The 23,565-nt window shown below is 40.3% G+C and overlaps 1 protein-coding gene across 5 annotated transcripts in view; it reads right to left on the reverse strand.

Moving 5' to 3' along the window:
- Positions 1 to 9,791: 9,791 nt before the first annotated feature.
- Positions 9,792 to 23,565, reverse strand: part of rasgef1ba (RasGEF domain family, member 1Ba) — a 75,586-nt gene continuing 61,812 nt past the window's right edge. For 4 of the 5 annotated variants that reach the window (XM_072594165.1, XM_072594253.1, XM_072594332.1 and 1 more), the window contains 4 exons: positions 20,955 to 21,050; positions 18,201 to 18,324; positions 15,461 to 15,533; positions 9,792 to 13,173 (listed from right to left, as the gene is read on the reverse strand). In XM_072594165.1, coding sequence (XP_072450266.1) covers positions 13,149 to 13,173; positions 15,461 to 15,533; positions 18,201 to 18,324; positions 20,955 to 21,050 — 318 coding nt within the window. In that variant the 3' untranslated portion in view covers positions 9,792 to 13,148. Of the gene's footprint in view, positions 13,174 to 15,456; positions 15,534 to 18,200; positions 18,325 to 20,954; positions 21,051 to 23,565 lie in introns of those variants that run through there. The other variant, XM_072594418.1, reaches the window with a different exon arrangement.

Genomic DNA, 23,565 nt, shown 5'->3' on the forward strand with positions numbered 1-23,565 from the left:
AATAGAGCATAGTCAGCATGGTTTCATCAAGGGGAGGTCATGCCTGAGAAATCTGTTAGAATTCTTTGAGGAGGTAATGAGCAGTTTAGACCAAGGAGAGCCAATGGATGTTACCTCCTTAGACTTCCAGAAGACCTTTGACAAGGTGCAGCACAGGGGGCTGCTGAGTAAGATGAGGGCCCATGGTGTTAGACGCAACTTGCTAGCATGGATAGAAGCTTGGCTGTCTGGCAGGAAGCAGAGAGTCAGGATAAAAGGGTCCTTTTCAGGTGGAAGCCTGTGATAAGTGGTGTTCCACAAGGTTTAGTGTTGGGGCCACAACTTTTCACTTTATACATTAATGATCTAGATAAAGGAACTGAGGGCACTCTGGCTCAGTTTGCAGATGATACAATGATAGGTAGAGGGACAGGTAGCATTGTGAAGGCGGGAGGCTGCAGAAGGATTTAGACAGATTAGGAGAGTGGGCAAAGAAGTGGCAGATGGAATACAATGTGGGAAAGATCATGCACTTTGGAAAGAAGAATAGAGGCATGGACTATTTTCTAAATGAGGAGAAAATTCAGAAATTTGAAGTGTAAAGGGACTTGGGCATTCTAGTCCAGGATTCTCTGAAGGTAAACTTACAGGTTGAATCGCTAGTTGGGAAGGCAAATATAATGTTGGCATTTATTTTGCAAGGACTAGAATATAAAATCAGCAATGTACTTCTGAGGCTTTACTAGGCTCTGGTCAGACCATATTTAGCATATTGTGAGTAATTTTGGACCTCATATCTCAGGAAGGATATACTGACCCTAGAACAAGTCCAAAGGAGTTTCATGAGAATGATCCCAGGAATGAAAGGATTAACATATGAGGGACATTTGAGGATTCTGGGACTATACTTGATGGAGTTTAGAAGGATGAGGTGAGATCTAACTGAAACATACAGAATACTGATTGGCCTGGACAGAGTGGACATTGGGAAGATGCTTCCCTCGGTAGGATAGACTAGGACACAAGGGCACAGCCTTAGAGTAAAGGGAAGACCTTTTAGAATAGAGATAAGGAGGAATGTCTTCAGCCAGAGAGTGGTGAATCATAGAACATAGAACATAGAACATAGAAGAATACAGCGCAGTACAGGCCCTTCAGCCCTCGATGTTGCGCCGATCAAAGCCCACCTAACCTACACTAACCCACTATCCTCCATATACCTATCCAATGCCCGCTTAAATACCCATAAAGAGGGAGAGTCCACTACTGCTACTGGCAGGGCATTCCATGAACTTACGACTCGCTGAGTGAAGAACCTACCCCTAACATCAGTCCTATATCTACCCCCCCTTAATTTAAAGCTATGCCCCCTTGTAATAGCTGACTCCATACGTGGAAAAAGGTTCTCACTGTCAACCCTATCTAACCCCCTAATCATCTTGTACACCTCTATCAAATCACCCCTAAACCTTCTTTTCTCCAATGAAAACAACCCCAAGTGCCTCTGTGAAATTCATTGTCACTGAAGGCTGTGCAGGCCAGGTCATTGAGTATATTTAAGACAGAGGTAGATAGGTTTTTGAGGCAGCACAGTGGCTCAGTGGTTAGCACTGCTGCCTCAAGCACCAGGGACCCAGGTTCGATTCTAACCTGAGGTGACTGTCTGTAGAGTTTGCTCATTTTCCCTGTGTCTGCGTGGGTTTCCTCTGTGTGCTCTGATTTCCTCCCACAGTCCAAAGACGTACAGACCAGGTGAATTGGCCATGTTAAATATCCCATAGTGTTAGGTGCATTAGTGAGAAGGAAATGGGTCTGGGTGGGTTACTCTTCAGAGGGTTGGTGTGGACTTGTTGGGCCGAAGGGCCTGCTTCCACACTTTAGGGAATCTAATCTTGATTGTCATGGGGATTAAGGGTTACAGGGAGAATGAGGCTGAGAAACCTGGCAGCCATGATTGAATAACAGAGCAGACTCGATGGGCTGAATGGCCTCATTTCTGCTCCTATGTCTTATGGTCTCCCCTTCCCCAATCCCAATGGGACTATCTGTTCTTTCCATTCTGGTACTTAGACACACCATTGTTCTGCTATTCTCACGTTCCAATCACTTAATCTGAACTATCAACATCTTTTTTCCACCAGCACTCTACACCTTATCAACCCGAAATATAGCATAAATGCTACCCCCTGCACACTTCACTTCAGCTTGACTCAAAACATTAGCTTGCTCTTTCTCTGTGGACGCTGCCTGACCCATTGTGATCTCCAGCAATTGTTTTCAGTGTTAATCTACATAATCTTTATGAGAACTCTGCTCTGGAACAATTTGTGAATTATCTGTCATTAACTACCAATGGCTGTCAAATCTAGAACATGATTTAACATTGTGACCATCAATAGAAGTAAACAAGGAACCAAAACTATATTTATAAACATTCACTGTCCTCTGAACTCAGATTAAAAAGCGAAGAAGGCATTATGGGAGGAGTCTAAGGGCCCCTTAACAGTAACTGTTTTGTGGGACAGAGATTAAATCAGGACATAATGAAGTCATGTAAAACAAAACAGAACATTATTCATGGATGAGTTTAACCTTTATTGGGAAAATCAAATTGCAAAGAGTAGCTAACGAGGAAGTATTCAGAGGTTTTGAGTCTTGCATTTTTTTTGGTTAAGTAAAGATGCGTTGCGTTTTTTTTTTGAGGATCTTTTGCCACAAAGCCTAATGATTTCATGCCAAAGTTGTCTCATTAACCATCTGTCACATTTCTATATCTGATCCCCATGTTTAATGTCTGCTCCACCTTACCACTCAACTGGTAAACCAGAATTCATTGGTCTCCTTTAAAAGTCAGGGGTTGCTCTCAGAAAAGCATGGCCAGTCCAGAGGTCCCCTGGAGTTACTGACATTTGCCCCAGACATGGCAAACAAAGGGAGATTGGAACCCCGTTTTGCAGACAGGGTCCTGGACATCCTGCTGGACAAGGACATCTTCCTCCCCAGAAGCAGCACTGGAGGCCAGAACACCATGCCAGTCTGCTCTGAGGTTTCCCCACCTGGGTTAAAGTATTCTCAACAGCCTGAAGGAACAGTGGAATGGCCAAAACTGTCCTTCTTCACTCTGCCAGGATAAGCTCTGCCTTCTTCTCTCCAATACTTTACACGCATTCTCTCTCTGCTACTGCACCCATTGCCCACCAAAGGTTCACGCTCCACCATTCTCACCACTGGTTGTAACACTATCCCCATTTACTGTCACCCACTCCAATGCCCAACACCACAAATGCTTCATGCCCGCTTGTGCTGCCTATGCACTCGCTCTGGTCACCTGCACCAACAGGAATAGCTGTACAACCCACATTCATCTCCATTAATTCCTGCCTCTCGCTCACTTCAGGCAGAAAACAATATAGCAGAAAAAGTCAAAACAGGTGGGATACTGTCTGTCTTTTGTGGTGAGGATCCTGACTCTGACCAGTCAAACTTCAGGAGCTGGACTGGTATCAGAGGATACCCTTGAAATACTGTACCAGGAGTCTGTGAGTAAAGGTTATTCCCCCTTGACTGAGGCTTCCTGGGAACTATGAGAGTCCCTTGGACTTGTGCCTGTGCTGGATGGCAAAAAAGGAGCAAAGTTCAAAAAGCAAAGCAGGAATACTGTTTGCTCAGAGTGAATGGGTGCTGTGAAAGCCCAGAGGTACAGCCTGGTCTAGTCCATGAGCTGGTGGGTTCCTCAGCAAACAGTGTCCTTGCTGCAGCTTTTCAATGCCCTACTGAAGTGTAAAAGTGTTTTGACAGTGGATTGGAGGTGTTCCATGAGAGTTGTTAGGGTGGCACATGTTAGATGTAAATATCCATGGACATGGAGTGCATGTGAATAGTGCCCATGGGGTGTGCCCTTCAATGTTACTTTAACACATAGAAAATATCAGTGGGGTAGGCCATTTAGCCCTTTAACTAAGCAAAAGTGAGGACTGCAGATGCTGGAGATCAGAGCCAAGGTTTGAGTGATGTTGGAAAAGCACAGCAGGTCAGGCAACATCCGAGGAGCAGGAAAATTGGGCAGGAGCCCTTCATCCAGCACCACTCTAACCTTAACCCATTTAGATTAGATTCCCTACAGTGTGGAAACAGGCCCTTGGGCCCAACAAGTCCACACCAACCGTCCAAAGAGTAACCCACCCGGTCCCATTTCCCTCTGACTAATATACCTAACACTATGGGCAATTTAACATGGCCACTTCACCGGACATGCACATTTTTGGACTGTAGGAGGAAACTGGAGCATCCAGAGGAAACCCACGCAGACCCGGGGAGAATGTGCAAACCACACAGTCGACTGAGGCTGGAATCAAACCTGGGACCCTGGTGCTGTGAGGCAACAGTGCTAACCACTGAGCCACTGTGCCGCCCCAAAATTTAGCCCTTTAAGTCTGCCCTATCATTCAATATTATCATGGCTGATCATCCAATTCAGTACACAGCTCCTCTCTTTCTTTCCACAACCTTGAACCCTTTAGCATGAAGAACTATATCCAACTCTTTCTTGAAAACATACAGTGGTTTGGCCTCAACTATTCTCGATGGCAGAGAATTCCACAGGCTCACTACTCTCAGGATGAAGAAATTCCTCACTCAATCAAGTCCTAAATGGTCTATCCCATTTCATTAGACCCCTGGTTCTGGACTCCCTGGTCACTGGGAACATCTTTTCTGTGTTTACCCTGTCTAGTCCTGTTAGAAATTTGAAATTTCTATGAGTTTGTCTCTCGTTCTTCTAAAGCCCAGTGAATATAATCAATCCAGTCTTTTCTCATACTCAGTCCTGCCATTTCAGGAATCAGTCTGGTAAACCTTCACTGCACTCGTTCCATATCCAGAATGGGTCCTCCTCAGACAAGGAGACTAAGCTGCACACAATACTCCAGAACTGGCCTCACCAAGACCCTGTACCATTGCAGCAAGACATCCCTGCTTCTGTACTCGAATCCCCTTATTATGAAGGCCAACATATCACTTACCTTTCTCACTGCCTGCTGCACCTGCACGTTTACTTTCAGTGACTGGTGTACAAGGACACTCTAGTCTGGTTGTACATTCCCCTCTCTCAATTTCTAACCATTCAAATAATAACCTGCTATCTTGTTTTTTTTAACCAAAGTCGATAACCTCACATTTATTTGCATTATAATTGATTTGTCATGCAGTTGCCTACTCACAACTTTCCCAAATCACACTGAAGCATCTCTCCTTCCTCCTCACAGCTCAGCCTCCCACCCAGCTTTGTATCATCTGCAAGCTTGAAAATATTACTTGGTTCCCTCATTAACAAATATATATATATATATATCTGTAGTGAATAATTGGGGTCCAAGCATTGATCCTATATTGGCCCCATTAGTCACTGGGTCCTAATCTGAAAATGATCCATTTATTCCTACTCTTTGTTTCTCATCTGCCAACCAATTCTATATCCAAGTCAGTACACCACCTCCAATCCCAAGGCATTAATTTTACATGTTAATTTCTTGTATGAAACCTTATCGAAAGCCTTCTGAAACCACTTGCATTGGTTTTCCCCTAATTAGCTCTATTAGTTATACCCTTGAAATACTCCAATAGATTTGTCAAGCATGATTTCCCTTTCAGAGGTCCATGCTGACTCCATCCAATCCTGTCACTGTTTTCCAAATGGTCAACTATTAGAGCAGAGAATATAGAATAATACAGCACAGGAATAGGTTCTTTGGCACACGATATTGTGCCGAACATAATGCTAAATTAAACTAATTCCTTCTGCCTGTCCTTGGTCCATATCCTTCCATTCCTTGCATATTCATGTGGTTATCTAAAAGTCCCTTCAATGCCCCTTTCATATTTGCCTCCACCATTACCCCTGACAATGCATTCCAGACTCCTATCACTCAGTGTGTAAAAAGCTAATCCCACACGTCTCCTTTGAACTTTCCCCTCTCACCTTAAATGTGTGCCCCCTCGTACTAGACATTTCAACTCTGGTGAAAGGATTCTGACTGTCAACCCTATCTATGCATCTCATAATTTTACAGACTTCTGGTGAGTCTCCTCTCAGCCTCTGCTGCATCACAGAAAACAACCTGAGTTTTTCTAACCTCTCCTAAGGGTTCAGCCTCTAATCCAGGCAGAATCCTGGTAAACTTCTTCTGCACCCTCTCCAAAGCATCCACATCTTTCTTGTAATGTGGAGGCCAGAATTGAATGCAATACTCTACGTGTGGCCTACCAATGTATCATAAAGCTGCAACATCCTGACTCTTGTACTCAATTCCCTGACCAATAAAGGAAAGCTTGCCATATGCCTTCTTTACCGCTCAATCTACTTGCGTGGCCACTTTGAGGGAGCTATGGGACTTGAAGCCCAAGTTCCATCTGTACATCAATGATGTTCAGGGTCCTGCCATTAACTGGATACTTTTCCTTAACATTTGATTTTCCAAAGTGCAGCACTTCACACTTATCTGGATTAAACTCCGACTGCCATTTCTCCAGTCATATCCGCAACTGATTTATATCCTGCTGTATTCTTTGGCAACCTTCTTCACTATCCACAACTCCACCAATCTTTGTATCATCTGCAAATGTACTAACCCACCCATCTACATTTTCATCCAAATCATTTTCATATATTACAAACAGCAGAGGTCCCAGTGCGGATCCCTGTGAAATATCACTAGTTTCCACCACTACCCTCTGCCTTCTTTGGGCAATTCTGAATCCAAGTGGCCAAGTCATTGTGAATTCTGTGCATCCTGAGCTTCTGGATGAGCCTACCATGAGTACCTTATTGAAAGCCTTACTAAAACTAATGCAGACAATATCCACTGCTATACCTATATCCATTGATTTTTTCAAGTGACAAAGGTAATCAGGTTCGTAAGACATGACCTGCCCCACACAAAGCCATGCTGACTATCCCTAATTAGGCCATGCTTTACCAATTGTACATAAATCCTATTCCCTAAAACTTCTCTCCAATAGCTTCCCAACCATTGATGTGATATTTACCAGTCTATCGTTTCCTGAATTATCTCTATTTCCCCTTCTTGAACAGAGGGGAAATTAGCTATTCACCAGTTCTCCAGGACCTCACCAACGGTTAGCAAGGATACAAAGATCTTGGTCAAGTTAATGAGGTTTGTGATAACGGACTCTAGCAAATTTCCCACTACTAATTTTAGGCTAACCAGTACATAATCCCCTGCTTTATCTCTATCCCCTTTTTAAAAATATATTGGGGTTATATTAGTTACCCTTCAATCTGGAGTAACTGTTCCAGAGTATATAGAATCTTGAAAGATGACAATCAATGCATCTACTATATTTCAGACCACTTCTCTAAATACTTTGGAATATAGATGATCAGATCTTGGGGATTTATCAGCCTTCAATCTCATCAATTTCCCCAACACTATTTCCCTACCAATACTAATTTCCATCAGGTCCTCCCTCGCACTAAATCCTGTGTTCCTTGACATTTTTGATGCTTTATTGTCTCCTCTTTTGTCAAATAACAAATCCCTTCTCCCCAAAATTCTCATTTTCCCTTATCCTCAGGAGAGTGAACCACTCCATCCTGCACATCACCACTTTGGCTACTTAAAATGTGCAGAGCAAAGCTTACCAGGATATACAGTACATTCTGCCCAGACTATACTGGAAGTCCCCCCACTATCGCTCCAGGCAATGGAAACACATCTTCAGCAGCCGAATACTCTGCTCCACCACTGGTTGAGGAATAGATAGCATTATATGGGCAGCACAGTGGCTCAGTGGTTAGCATTGCTGCCTGGGGTTTGCACATTCTCCCCATATCTACATGGGTTTCCTCCGGGGTGCTCTCCCAAAGTTTCCTCCCAAAGATGTGCAGGAGGGTGGATTGGCTATGCTACATTGCCCATATTGCCCAGGGGTGTGCAGGCTAGGTGGATTAGACATGGGAAATGCAGGGATAGGGTAGGGGATAGGTCTGGGTGGGATACTTTTGGATGGCGGGTATGAACTTGATTGGCTGAGTGGCTTGCTTCCACACTGTAGGGATTCTATTTCTGCACTCCACAATAGTCAGGGGGTTGTACAGTATGGGTTGTAGTCACAGTTGCTTTTCCTCATCCCCCAGTAAACAGTCTTGGAAAGCATTCCATGTGCTCCAGAATGGACAAGATTTTCTTTTATTCATTCATGGGACGTGGGCGTTGCTGGTGGGAGTCATTCCCTAGTTGTCCTTGAGAAGGTGGAGGAGATCTGGCTTCTTAAACTGTTGCAGTTCAAATGCTGTATGTAATGCTCTTAGGGAGGCAATTCCAGAATTTTGATCCAGTGACAGTAAAAGAACGGCAGTATATTTTCACATCAGGATGGTTAGTAGCCTAGAGGGAAGCTTGCAGGTGGTGGTGTTGCCATGCATCTGCTGCTCTTGTCCTTCTAGGTAGAAGTGATCATCGGTTTGGAAGGTGCTATCTGAGGAGCTTTGGTGAGTTTCATGGCAGCTGTCGGGGAAGTGGGCACAGCTCTCCAAGAAGTGGTTAATGGAATAGAACTTCTGCTGTTGCTGAGTTCTGCAGCTCTGTGATTCCATTCTCTCAGTTCCATGTGGGTGCAGTCCATCTCACCCTGTATGTAGGTGAAACCAGCAATATTTCTGAATCCTACTGCCTAAGCGGCAACACCGTGCTTGTACAAATGACATCAGTCACATTCCTGATTCATTTGTGGGAGTATGACTGGGAGATCCCACATAGATTGCCCATCACTCCCTCGAAGATGCTCGTCGCATAGCAGTTTAACACTGCAATGACAGCTTTCACAGCATCTAGGGAAGATGGCCTCCCACTCCTATAGCCTTAACGTCCTGCTGTCATTTTTTCTAGATTACTTACAGTGTGGAAACAGGCCCTTCGGCCCAACAAGTCCACACTGACCCTTCGAGGAATAACCCACACAGACCCATTCCCCTACACCTAACACTACGGGCAATTCAGCATGGCCAATTCACCTAACCTGCACATTTTTGGACTGTGGGAAGAAACCAGAGCACCTGGAGGAAACCCACGCAGACATGGGGAGAATGTTCAAACTCCACACAGACAGTTGCCTGAGGTGGGAATTGAACCCGGGTTTCTGGCACTGTGAGGCAGCAGTGCTAAGCACTGACCCACCCTGCCACCCAAATGAGTGTCATGGAATACCTTCCCCTTGTCTAGATGGATACAACTTCACAGACATTTGAAGCTCATCACAATCCAGTTGAAAAGCATCCACAATCTTCAATGTTCGCTTCATTCACCACCAATGTTCACTGACAGCAATGTGAAGTATCTACAACTTGTAGTAACTCACCCATGCTCCTTTCATAGCACCTTCCAAACCCACAACTTCAGGCACAAGTTGCATGTTCTACAACCAGCCAGAACCTGCCAGAATTAAGGTGAGTTTTTCAGGTTCACTGAAAGAAGTCAGGCAGATCCTGGCATGGGTGGGGTTGTGGATTAATCCAGAAGGGATGGCGTCCTTCTCAACCAAAGGTTGATTTTCCCCAAGCCTAGAAGTAAGCTGTCACGGTATGGCGGTCTCCACTTTTGGCACAGTGAGCACCTATTACTGGTAAAATACTAAGGGTGGCAGAATGTAACAGGCTCATCACCACCCGACAGTTGACCTAAATTGATGTCCCCACTATGGCCTCCAAACTCCACTCCAAGTTAAATTTATCCCATTGTGTTCCAGGATTTGTTTTTTTAAAAGACATGCAAGAGATCATTGAAAATTGGGTAAAATTCTATGAACAATTTATTTCATTTGTCTCTACTATATGTCCTCTTAACATAACTATTGTTCTTTCCATATTCAACATTTTCTGTGAGCAAAACATGGATGGATATTTTTAATATTAGAAAGGTCTGCATAGTCAAAAAGTTGACGACTTATGCGTTCATGTGATCCACTTTGACATAACTGCCCTGCATTGATTAAATACACTTCAGAACAAAAGTGCAACAGATGATGAGTAAGAGAGAGAGAAAAAAACAACATGAGATGAACTGATGCTTGGTTTGCAGCCAAGGTGCAAGTGTCAACAATGGTTTATTTCAGAGAAACTGACAAGCCACTTCCTTTTACACAACCCATTGCTGCAAGTTTGGTATTCCTAAAGTCTCCTTGAAATCCAAAGGAATCTCCAACCATTCCAGGTTGCAACGTAGCCTGGCTAATGTTTTCTAACTCCCAACCTTTGGAGTCCAAATATCAGTTTTGTTGCTTAACTAAGTTCTGCTGAGAATAAGAACAGAATATAAACACTCCTCCCATGAACATTTGGTGTTGGAATAGATTTTTATTTATTGCATTAATGGGGAGCAAAGGCATTACTTTCAAGTCCACAAATAGCTACAAATTGATGATTATCTACTAGGTTCTCCTCCATTCATTGATTAATAAGCTATGACTGATACCTAATATACCACCAATAACAAACAGAGTTATGGAGGGGCTCTCTTGTGGCACAATGGTAGTGTCCCTACCTCTGAACCTAGAGACAGGGTTTCAAGTCTTATCTTCTCTAGGAGTGTGTAATAACATCTCTGAACAGGTTGATTAGAAAAATAGGTTAATTTGAAAAAAAGTTATGAATATTTACAGGAAGGGTGGCTTTGCATGTGGAGTGAACTTCAGGATGAAGTGGTGGATGTGGATACAACACTTAAAAGTCATTTGGAGAAGTACATGAATAGGAAAGATTTGGAGGGATATGGGCCAAGAGCAGGCAGGTGGGACCAGTCTAGTTTGGGATTATGGTCGGCTTGGACTGGTTGCACCAAAGGGTGGGTTTCCATGTTGTACGACTCTAAGAAGTCCCATTTCTTTATTATAGATTTTATTGAACCTGTGAGCATCCATGTCTAAAACAACTATGGTTGATAGGTACTGAAACTGTTCAGTGATATATTATCAAGTCACTCTAAGAATTCATGCTTATAAAAAAGGGAACTTCATCAGAGCATTCATTCAGATGAAGTTAATTCATGTGCTCATCATTGGTATAATTCGAGGAGTCACATATAAACTCAACATTATTCATCTTAAGTTTACATCAAAATGAATTTTGCATCAGCATCTATCTGTTCCCTGCTTTAGTATACGTGTTAGGTCAATTCGACATAAGTACAGATTGTAATTTTCTAATTTTGTACAGATACTAATGATGGTGACTTTACGTAACTTTAGCAGAAAAGTCCTGTTCTGTTCCACGTAAACGGCCAACAACATGAATTGACCAGCCAAGTCTTTGACTTAGCCATAGCATTCCTAACTTTGCATCAGAAATGACAGAGTTTGAACACCATTCCTGCTGAGGTGGAGATGAGTTTGACATCTAGTGGGTAACTTGAGACATATAGTTTATGGTCTAGATTAGAGTGGTGCTGGAAAAGCACAGCAGCTCAGGCAGCCTTCATTCCTGAAATAGGGCTTTTGCCTGAAACTTCAATTTTCCTGCTCCTCAGATGCTGCCTGGCCTGTTGTGCTTTTCCAGAAACCACTCTAATCTAGACTCTGATCTCCGGCATCTGCAATCCTCACTTTTGCCTGTATAGTTTATGGTGCCTAGAAATTACTCCTACCATATAGAAATAATAGGGTTTGCTTCCCTTGGGTATATAGACTCAGTAATAATTATTTACTTGCAGAAGTACTATGTGCTGCACCAAATTATGAAAGCTGCTATGCATGACTAGAATATATTTTTCTCTATTGCTTCATTAATCTGTAGATTTAGCTATGCCAAAGGTTCGGTGTAAAACAATTTCACTTGTACAATTGGTGAAAGAAGAAACCTTCATTATATACAAAAGCTCCATTTCAGCCACATAAAATTTTAAAAAGTTGACTTTTGAGCAATCTTAACATTTAAATACATTATGATATACACATAAAAGTATAAATTACATACACAGATAAATTAACCACAAACTGTGATTTTAAAAAAGAAACACAAAAAGACAAATAGCAGGACAAAACGCCTGCAAAATTTCACCTTTGTTCAAGTAGTTTATAAAGACATGTACATTATCTTGTCAGCTCTGTTAGTGAATCACTGGCAATTATATTTTTCTGAATCACATTCATTATTTTTTATAGTCCCATGATGTCTGTCATGACATATGGAATTAATATCTTTAAGTGCTTGCACCTACTGAAAGCAAGTCAAAGAATTCTAAAAAACAAGGTATTGCACAATCCTAATGCTGATATGACTATCTAAACAGTGCATTTCATAGGATAATTAACCAACTACAAATTCATTAATGAATCTACAAGTCTTCCTACAGAACATGTCCCTGTGTTGCTTCTGCTGATAGGGTACACTATTGCTTTCACATCACTATTTTAATGTAAGTTGTGAAAATTACAAACACCTTCTAAAAGCAACTAGAATGCTCTTTAACTCTTACATATGCCAGAATAATGCATTTGGGGATTTCTATTCTTTTGAGTTAATCTACATCACATAGTGTGTTAAAACGTACCCAGGTGTGAATCACATACCCATGTGGAATGTTTATAAAGTATTCTACAGGATCAATTTGGTCATGGATGTAACCATATTTCTCATATTACATAAATCTACTGCATTCCTGTACTACATTTCTGTGACCATTGTCATAAACATCATTAAATTAACAGTTTCTTCCCATAAAACTGAGTAGGCTAACCAGCAGCCATCTCACTGTTCAGTTGTAATTCCAGTAATCTGTAGACCATGTTGAGACCAGCACCAATTTTTGAGTTTCTGTCTGAAACAAGAGAGAATAACCAACTGAATACCCTGATGTTTAGTCCACAACTTGAGAGCAAATATTGAGATGTGCAATCACGGTGACGCTCTCAAAGTTCAATTCATAATGAATTGACCTCCATCTAGTTGAACAAAAAAGTAGATGACACATTTGAACTAATCAGTGGCCGATGAAATACAGGCATCCAATGTCTGTTTTGGCTCTCACTGAGATTCAGCCTCCTTTGTCCTGACATAGCAGTTCTGGACTACTGTATGCCAACTGCCTTGTCCTCAGATGGCAACTACTGCAAAACATCTTCGATTTGGGGCCAATTTACATCAGAGGTTTACATCAAAGCTAAACCCTTGTTAGAAGCGTAGATCTGAAAGAAAAAGAAGTACATTATTTTAAGTGCACAAAGTGTGAAATAGGAACTTGAAAGCACAGTGTGAAGCTTAACTTTTATGATAAAGCAAAGCAGCACTTTAATCATAACATCAGAAGATTACTCAAACTCTTTCCTTGGGTTAATTACTTTATCAATTACTTTCTATTTATGATTACTTATAATTGCTATCCATAATCAGAATTAAAACAATACATTTCTGGTGAGCTGTAAACACGCAAGTCAAATGAACTGTGACAATCCTCCCCACTTTCTACCCTCGAGTATGAGATCATCCAAATCTCCACTGGCTGTGGTAACTCACACCAAGTCGCTGCCACCTGCCAAACCAATGCTTGCTGGCATACACTGGCTCTTCAGAAGGATATACTTTGATTTAAAAATTTTTATTTTTATTTTTAAATCACTTCACAGACTCTACTCTGCCCACCTCCACTATTTCCATCAGTCCAACAAATGTACCTCTTTTGTTCAATCAGCCTGTTTGGAGAAGTTATTGCTTTAGAGCAGGTGGCACTTGAACGCAGGCATCTCAATCCAGGGATAGGGATGCTACAAGAACTCCACAAAAGGGCTTTAAAATATTTCTGTGCTCCCTCAGATTAGATCTCTTCAGTGGGCAGCATGGTAACTCAGTGGTTAGCACTGCTGCCTCACACTACCAGGGGCCTGGGTTCAATTCTACCATATCTATGTGGAGTTGTACATTCTCACTATACCTGTGTAGGTTTCCTCCGGGTGCTCTGGTTTCCTTCCACAGTCCAAAGATGTGCAGGTTAGGTGGACTGGCCATGCTAGGTTGTCCAGGGATATGCAGGCTAGGTGGATCAGCCATGGGGAATGGAGGAATGTGGGTCTGGGTAGAATGCTCTTCAGAGAGTTGATGTGGGCTGAAAGGCCTGCTTCCACACTCTAGGGATTCTGTGCATCCCCACATTTAATTGATCTGCCCTTGGTGGTCACACTTATACGTTCCAAAGCCCTCAATACTTCAATTCCCCCTCTGAACCTTATTAAATCAGAGTTCTGAGGAAGGGTCACCGGACCCGAAACATTAACTTTGATTTCTCTACGCAGATGTTGCCAGACCTGCTGCGCTTTTCCAACAACATCTGTTTTTGTTTCTCACTAAGCCTTGACCTCTCTTTGCTCCTTTTAGGCAATCATTAAAATTTACCTTTTTGATCATCCGTCCTAAAATCATTTTAGATGGTTTGACGGCAAATTGTATTTTGATAGTGTTCCCTTGAAGCATCTCAGGATGTTTTACCACTTTGAAAATGTTCAATAATTTATATTTATAAAATATACTTAGAATGTAAGTAAGATTACAATCCTGAATTCCATTTTAAAAGTTACTGTCATGAAGACATGGTATATATTATCCAAATTTATTGGCAAATGGTTGTAATATCTAAAACAAAACTGCTTGGGTAAACTTGGGACAAACTTGTTAAGTACAGTGTATTAAGTCTGCATACCCAGCTTAAAGTCTGTGTTCTTCCTCATCTATTTCTAGTAAACATCAATTTACTCATTGGGGAGGTGGTAATGTTCTGAGGGAATAGGTTCAAATCTCACCATGGAGAAAATGATATTTGATGTATTTTTTTAAAATCTGGTATTAAAAAGCTAGTTTCATGGAGACCATTGTCAATTTTAAGATTCCATCTGGTTTGCTAATATCCTGTGGGGAGAAAAATCTATTGCCCTTACCAAGGTCTACATGTGACTCCAGACCCACAGCAATGTGCTTGTCTCTTAACTGCCCTCTAAAGCAATTGGGGATGGACAATACACATTAGCATATCCAGTGAGGCCAACATCCAATGAATGAATAAAACAAGAAGTTACAGGCTTCCTGATGAAGGTCTGCACTTGCAGATTTTACAGGAGTCAGGCAAGGGAATGTTACTGGGTAAGGAGAGCACTTTGTGGAATGCTTGCTCCATACCAATCCTGATAGAGGGATTAATGACACATACAACCACTTGCAAACAAAAATGTTTGATTTCCTTTTGTTTTCAATTTTTCAATCTCAAATGTTTGGTATGGTTTGGCAAACTTTCAATGGAGAATTGAAATAAAAGCACACAATCACAATCTGAACAGATCAAAAACATACTACTTCTATTGAACCATAAACAAAAATAAGTAAAGGAAAATACTAATTATCTCGGATTTGTATAGGAATTTAAGTATATGCTTTTCTTTATAAGTGCCCTCAGACTAAAACTGCTGTTTAATGAGCTTTGATGTCTACCTTAGAGACTTCCACCGTTCCTTCTCAACGTGGTTCTCAGGGCTTTCACTATCATACGATGCCAAGTACAGTGCTGAGGAAAAACAACAGAAATAATAATAATGATACATTGTTGCTAACTGTATAATTTCAATAAAAAGCAAAATTTGTCTCATACAGTTCTTAAACACAAAGAAATTACAGCACAGAAGGATCTTAAGCCTGTGCAATCTGCAACTTGTCATGTTCGATTCTCTTTTCAATACCATTTTTCTGCTTCTTTCCTGTATCCTTCTGCCACTGAATCTAAGGGATGAATTCACATCCAATCCATTCTGGAATGTAACCTAACCATAGATGGCATGGAGTCAGGCTGTTCGCTTTGCTGTGGTTGTTGTCAACTCAGGAAAACTACACAAAAAATGAACTGAAAAAAGAAGTCTTCCTATCCATCCAAGTTTTAGAAACAAGTTAAATTTCATCATGATTAGAAGGTGAAATGTGTGACTTACAAAGGATTTATATCCATGGCAATTTGCAACTGAAAGACAGGGTGATCTCTGATATTGATTCACTAGTCTTGTTTGCTGAGGCTCAGCAGAAACCTTTGCTTTAAATGCCATAGAAGATTGACAGCTTTATGTAAGTTGGAAAGATATATATATATTTGATTTGATTTGTTCAAATTTGAATTTCAAAGACAGCAGGAGATATATCTCACCTCAGCCTGCAGCAATACTTTAGTTTTCCCTGCTTTATAATCCATATAGAGGGAAGCATGCACAGTCAAGAGTAAATTAAAGTTGATGTTTGTTGTACAGCTACTGAAATAGATTCTGCATCATTAGAAGACATTACAAAATGTAGTGTTATAATTATTTAATAATTCAGGATGTGCAGATTAAGCATCCTGTAATCAGGTGAAATGTGCTGTTAATCTTTATGCTTAGTTAAATAACAGACAATTATTCATGAGAGTGTTTGTTATGTTATTCAAAGTCTAGAAATATATTAGAAGGCTTAAGCAATCTTCAGTGAGCAAATTGCAATGACTAGGGTAGTTCGTTCAACATTAGGCTACCTTACAACTGTGTGTAACATCACACGTAGGCTCACATGGATCAAGGATCAAGACTGAAAATTGTAATAAAGTAACAATTGTAATAAACAAACTGCTAGAAAACGATAAAGACAGATATCAGTGCACTAGACCAGTTTAAAATGTTGTGCTTACTTGCTGTGTTTGAAACAGTGGTTTTAAAAAGAAGGATTTATGAACTGAATTCAAACTTATGTTAGAGTACAGAGAAATGCAAGTGTGATTAGAAAATAGATATCCATATTTTGACTTATTCTTTCACCAATCCTAGGAAATATTTTTTCTATTCTGCACTGGCAGCCTGCATTTATATAATAGCTTTAATGTAACAGAATGTTTCAAAGCTTGCCTGAAATGTTTGCTTAGATTATGTACTCAATTTCCAAAATTGCAGCTTCAATTGTAAGCATCTGACACAAAGAATAGAGTAGTGCCACCAATCTAAACTAACTCCTTGCCAAGTATAGTGAAAACAGCACTTTATCAAAGGGCAAATGCAGACAGATGTATCTCTGAAATCTTAACACTAATTTGTTTAAATCTTTGTTCTTGTGCACTTAAAACATAATTATATTTCAATCAAACTTATGTAGAGGCCTTGAATGGTGTTCTAGGCAACACAATTAATAAAGCTGACACTGAGTGGTATTTCTGTGTAAGATACAATAATTTTGGTTAAAAAAGGGATCAAAGATGATGATGTAAAATGACTGTGGGCATCACCTGAGCCACACAGGCTAACCAGGTTTCAGAAAACCAATGTGACTCACAAGAGACAAGCTGACTGAAATTTCACCAAGGCAATGAAATTCCAGTAGATGCTATTGTAATTGAATAGTGTTAGTTGGATAAGTTGATACTGAACAGTTTTATTTCATAAAGATTTGTATTTATGTGTTATCACACCTCCAAATGTCTCACAGAGTGTGAATTACTTCAGATACTGTGACTGTGTTACAGCTCAACATGCAACTATTTAGCTGTGACTTCACCAATCTGCTGAGAGTGTGTTTAGAGTGATTGCCCTTTGTGTATTTAAGTGTGTGTCAGATACTTGAAAAAAAATTGTTGCTAATTTATACCTACTGTCTTGTGAAAATTTAAACACAATGGCTTTAGGTAATTAATGCTTTTCTTATGTTTTGTGGCTTTACGTTTATTGAGGCAGTGATGATTATTGATGATATTGGATGTGTTCGTCTCATTCAGTTTTTGTGTAACTGAAACATTATCCATATACCATCAAAAGGTATTGTAGCTGTGTGACTGCATCTCCTGCACAAGAGATGGCTCCCTGAAAATCAGAAAGTAGCATTCAAAAAATCTAAAGAGGAGCTCTAAAAGAAAAACTGGCCCCTGGTCCACAGGCCAAGGTTGCATACCTTGTAGTTTTCTCTTGAAAATCGTAATTGTAAATAAACATTGGAAACTGTTTATAATTCTAGAGTGTTGCATTGACTATATTCAATAGCTCTACCCCCAGGGTCTTGATTCGAGAGGAAGGCCAGCACTTGACTGTGGATTCAGCAGACCTTCCTTCAAAGAAGCCGTGTGGGTATCTTGTTGGCTACGCAGCTGGCTGGCAGGCTGGCCCTCAACAAACTCTGTCCAGTGTATTACCTGGACAGCACAATACATTTTCAAATATTCTTAATGACTTACTATCTTCAGAGAAAACAGGAGCTGTGAGAAGATATTGAAGAATTTTGCGATCATGCTCGAAGGGGCATTCCACTTGTTTCCAGGTCATAAACTCACTGACTTGTTTTGCAAGCTCCCAGAATTTCTAAAAGGAGAAGTCATAAATTTGTTTTATTCAATGGCTCCAAGTATAATCTTAGAGGAAATTAAAGAGAAATCATTTTTTAATGGTTTTAAACATAAAATACTTCACAAACTTTATGCCCTTGGACCAAGATCCTAGTGGTCTGCGCAGAAAATGAAAAAAGGAGGATGTGAAATGTAACACATTATTGACATCAAATTGAATATTTTAAACAAAGTGTGGTTAACAGAAAAACAATATTTACCAACACATACACCTATGAGTTTAAAAAACATTCTTGCCAATAATTGGGTGAGTTGGGCACTGTTCATATAGGAACCCAAGAACTAGAAGCAATAGTGGGCAATTCAGCCCCTCAAGCCTGTTCCACTAAGCAATACAATCATTAATGATTTTGTCTCAGTGTCCACTCTACTCTCCTTACTGGTCTCTGTAACCCATTACTAACTAAAAATCTGTATATCTCTTCCTTAAATTTATACAATGTTCCAGCATTCACTGCACTCTCGGGTGGTGAATTCCACAGAATTACAACATGGTTGAATCCTCTGACCTGCTGTGTTTTCAAACTCTGCAACGGTGTGATGCCAAGTGAAGCTCTAATGAGTTTGAGACACATTACACAGGCTGGACTCACCAACCTCCATAACTACAAACCCAGCATTGTCAGTGGTTTGGCAGAGTACCTGTCCCTCTTATAATGTTTTTATTCACTCGTGGGAAGTGGGTGTCGCTGGTTGGCCAGTATTTATTCCCCATCTCTAATTAGAGTCATAGAGATGTACAGCATGGAAACAAACACTTCGGTCCAACTCGTCCATGCCGATCAGACATCCTAAACTAGTCTAGTTCCATTTGCCTGCACTTGGCCCATATCCCTCTAAACGCTTCCTATTCATATACCCATCCAGACGCCTTTGAAATGCAGTAATTGTACCAGCCTCCTCCATGTCCTGTGTCAGCTCATTCATACCCGCACCACCCTCCGGGTGAAAAGGTTGCCCCTTGGGTTCTTTTTAATTTTTTTCCCTCTCACCTTAAACCTACGCCTTCCAGTTCTGGACTCCTCCACCCCAGGAAAGAGTCCATGCCCCTCATGATTTTACAAACCTCTGTAAGGTCACCCCTCAGCCTCTGACGCTCCAGGGAAAACAGCCCCAGCCTATTCAGCCACTCCCTAGAGTTCAAACCCTTCAACCCTGGAGAAGAGTTGTCCTTGAGAAGGTGATAGTGAGCTTGGACCACTGCTGTCCATGTGCTGTAGGTAGACCCACAATATCCTTAGGGAAGGAAGTTTCAGAAGTTTGACCCAGTAACAGTGAGCTGCTGGCAATATATTTCCAAGACAGGATGATGGGTAGCTTTTGTAGTCCATCTTGTACTGAGCATTGGTAGTGGAGAGAATGGATGCTTGTGGATATGGTGCCAATCGAGTAGGGTGCTTCGTCCTGGATGGCATCAAGCTTCTTGAGTGTTGTTGGAGCTGCACTCCATTTTGCAGAGGGATGGGGGGGGTGGTGTTGTGGTGAAATAAGTGCAAATAAAACTTCAACTTGCATGCTCTGAAATTTCTAGCTCTGAAATTGTAAAGGCACATATTTTGTTGTACTGCTCTTCCCTGTCTTTCATCTTTGTTCTTGATGTTCCTAGAGCAGAGGACATACTGCAAACTGCCTACCAAGTTGATTATGAGTCTTGGATGAAAAGCATTTTGTATAAAATAACACACAATGTAAAAATTACTGTCAATAATGTTATTGTGTAAATTCATAACATTCATATCATAAAGTTACCCTCCACACTTTTGACAGAATCAATAATACATTTAATGTTAGTTGTTTTAATGTTCTTGTGTATGTCTGAAGACAGGAAATGGAATTTGGTAAAATAACATGAATCACTCGTGTGATTGTATTCCTGGTGGTACTGTCTACCTTTAGATTCATTCTTTCAGAAGTCAATTTCTACTCATGAAATGCAGTTTATAAATCATTTGGCAGGGGCAAAAAAGAGGCCAACAGTTAGAGATAGAGAACAGATGACCAAGTGGCAGAGTTCAACAGGGGCAAAGATTTGAAAGAACAAGGAGATTAGAAAAATAAAATGTCAAAAGAGAGAGACAGCCACACATTCTGCTGAAACATCTAGTGAAAGGCAGACTAAGGAAATGCTAGAAATGATTTTGGAAAGTCAGAAATAACTCAAATAACTCAACTGAAGTGACTCACAAGCTAATATCAGAAATGTAGCAGGCAAGGGGACTGGCCCAAGGATTAAAGCAAGAAATCAGTTTGAGAGCAAATGGTCACAAGACATCTCAGAGTAGTTACATGACAGAATGATTGTGATAAATGGATGAAGATCAAATAGAGCCAAAATAAAGAAAGGGAAAAGTTCATGGGTGCACATCAACTGTAAGAGATGAACCGGAAAACAGCCTATAGTAATGCAAATCTGCACAATGCCTAATGGCTAGATAGCAGCCAAATAATAAAGGAGTTCTTCCTTCAGAAAGTTTAATTTCACTCAACCTTCATGTGGGGTGTCCCTTACTACATTTCGGGGGTAATCAGGGCTTCAAAAACAGACAGAATAATATCAAAATTACCTCAAAATAATATCAGAATTACCTCAAAATTGACATGCCCATTTAGTAAACGATTGGCACAACCCTCATTTAGAAAGTAAATATCCTTGATTAACAAACTGCAGAAAGGAATAACAATCTGTCAAAACAAAAGGATCATAAAATACAAATTAGTTATAAGTTTGAATTGAACATTACATCCTATTACTTAACAAACAATTACAGATATTAATAAAACCTACTGGAATGTTTTAGGAACATAGGAGTAGGAATAAGCCATTCTGCCCTGTGAAGCCACTTCACCATTCTTGTTGTCATGACTAATCATCTAAATTATTCTTTCTTTTCCTACACCAACTCATAATCCAATAATGACATTGATATTCAGAATCTGTCAATCTCTGCCTTAAACACGCTCAATGACAGAGTTTCCGTGGCTCTCTGGGACACAGAATTCCAAAGATTCAAAACTCAGTAAAAACAAAATCACCTTTGGTCTTAAGTAGCTTTCCTCTTCTTTGAAACTGTGTCTCTGGTTTTAGACTCCCCAAACCAGGGCAAAAAAAGGCTTACCTATATCTACCCTTTCCCTTTACGTATTTTATAGGTTTCAAGTTCACCTCTCATTCCACAAAATTCTAAAGAATTCAGCCCTGATTTCCCCAATTTCCTTTCACATATCTGGCAGCAAGTATGATTAATCTTTATATCACTCCCTCTATGGCAGCCTCTATAAAGGGACCAAAACTGCACACAATACTCCATGTGCTGTCTAACCAAGCTTCTATACAACTGAAGTAAGTCTTGTTATTCCTATACTCAAATCTTTTTGTAGTAAAGGCTAATATACCATTAGCTTTTTTAATTGCCTGCTGCATTTCTGCATATAAGCCTTCAATAACATATTGATAAGGTCACACAACCCCTTTGTACAACTAGGATAAAATGATATATCTTTTATCATTTAAGAAATACTTAGCACATCTGCTTTTCCTAACAAAGCGGGTAATCTGACATCTTCCCACATTATTTTCCATATGCTAAGTACTTGCCCACTTACTAAGTCTGTTCAAACCTTCTTGACCCAGCTTTGCATTTATTTTACAGCACACTTCCCAACTAGCTTTGAGTCTTCTGTGAACGTGGAATATTACATTTGGTCCCCATGTCCCAGTCACTGTACATACTGCAAATAACTAGGGTCCAAGTATGAACCTTTCAGTACCCAGCCTGTCACAGCTTGCCAACACAAGAACATTATTTGTTGATTCTTACTCTTTGCTTCCTGCCTATTGGCCAATCCTTAATTCTTGTCAACATATTACCTCCTAGTTTGTGTGTTTCAGTTTAGCTAACCTCCTCCTGGGTGCTGTTCAAACAACATCTGAAAATTCAAGACTTAAATTCTGTTAGTAACTTCCAGAAAACAAAACTTGAACAGATCTGTAAAACAATTTCTCCTTCACAAATCTGTTCCGTCTGCTTCTTGCCACTTAGCCGATTTCTGGATTAGCCGAACCATGCTGACTCTGCCCAATCAGATTATCATTATCCAAACTGTCTATTTATCACACTCTCAAGGTGCAGCAGTTCACAAAGTGAGTAGCTAATAATAGACTTGTCAGGTTAATGGAGACATCATACTGCTTATTTTAAACATATTAACACCTCCACAGAAATATTAGAAAAGTAATTTCATGTGAGTTGCATGGCTGAACAGTGATCTCCAAATAGTGTAATTTCAAGGTCATTGCTTTTTAGCTTTCAAAATTGTTGCATCACATTACCTTATCTTTATATGCTCCAAATGTTGTTTAAAAGTCTGACAAACATAGCAACCACCAAGTAATTATTTTATGTAGATGTGGAGATTATAATTGCTAACCGGGAGATCTGACTTCAAAACAACGAGGTACATTAAAGTAAAAACAAATAGAAATATAAATTTGCCTCCTGGGTCATGTTAAATTCTTAAACTGCTTTTATATTATGAGATTGCAACTGATGCCAATAGCTGGGTTCTCTTGCCATCTTTGCCTTTTTAAAACTAGTTCACTGACATCCTGATATTCCATTCTGATTATTCAGCAAAAAAAATCGAGATGCAAAATGACCAGGTTCCATTCTCAATCTGCATTGAGTATTCTGATTTGTTATGAACTGACTTCAACACTTGGATTGTGGCTGAGAATATCATTAATATCCACTGACTATATATTTGGCAATCTGGCTGTACATGTACATCATAACAGATAAGAGCAAAATTTGACTGCAATGCAGTCCCTTCTTTGCTTGAATAAACTTAATGCCACTACACACTTTTGAATAATAGCTACTTGGTCAGAGTACTGGGGAATGGCCAAAGTCAGAAACCGTAACCCAGGCTAAATATAGGAAGGAAATGAACTAATTAACCACTTGACAAAGAGAAAAACACAATTAGAGCTAAAGCTAAGAAAATAGCAATTCATTTGATGCAGTCAACTTGGATATCAAAGGTTAGGATAAGGTTCCGAAAGAAAGACGGATAGCGATGGCAAATGCCCATGGGATCCAAGGAAATTTGCTTAATCCAGGATTGGCTGAGTGGCAGGAAGGAAAAGGTAATGGTCAAGGGGTGTTTGGAGATTGAAAACCTGTGTACAGTGGAATCC

This window comes from Chiloscyllium punctatum, chromosome 1, assembly GCF_047496795.1.
Source record: "Chiloscyllium punctatum isolate Juve2018m chromosome 1, sChiPun1.3, whole genome shotgun sequence".
NCBI classification, from domain to species: Eukaryota; Metazoa; Chordata; class Chondrichthyes; order Orectolobiformes; family Hemiscylliidae; genus Chiloscyllium; species Chiloscyllium punctatum.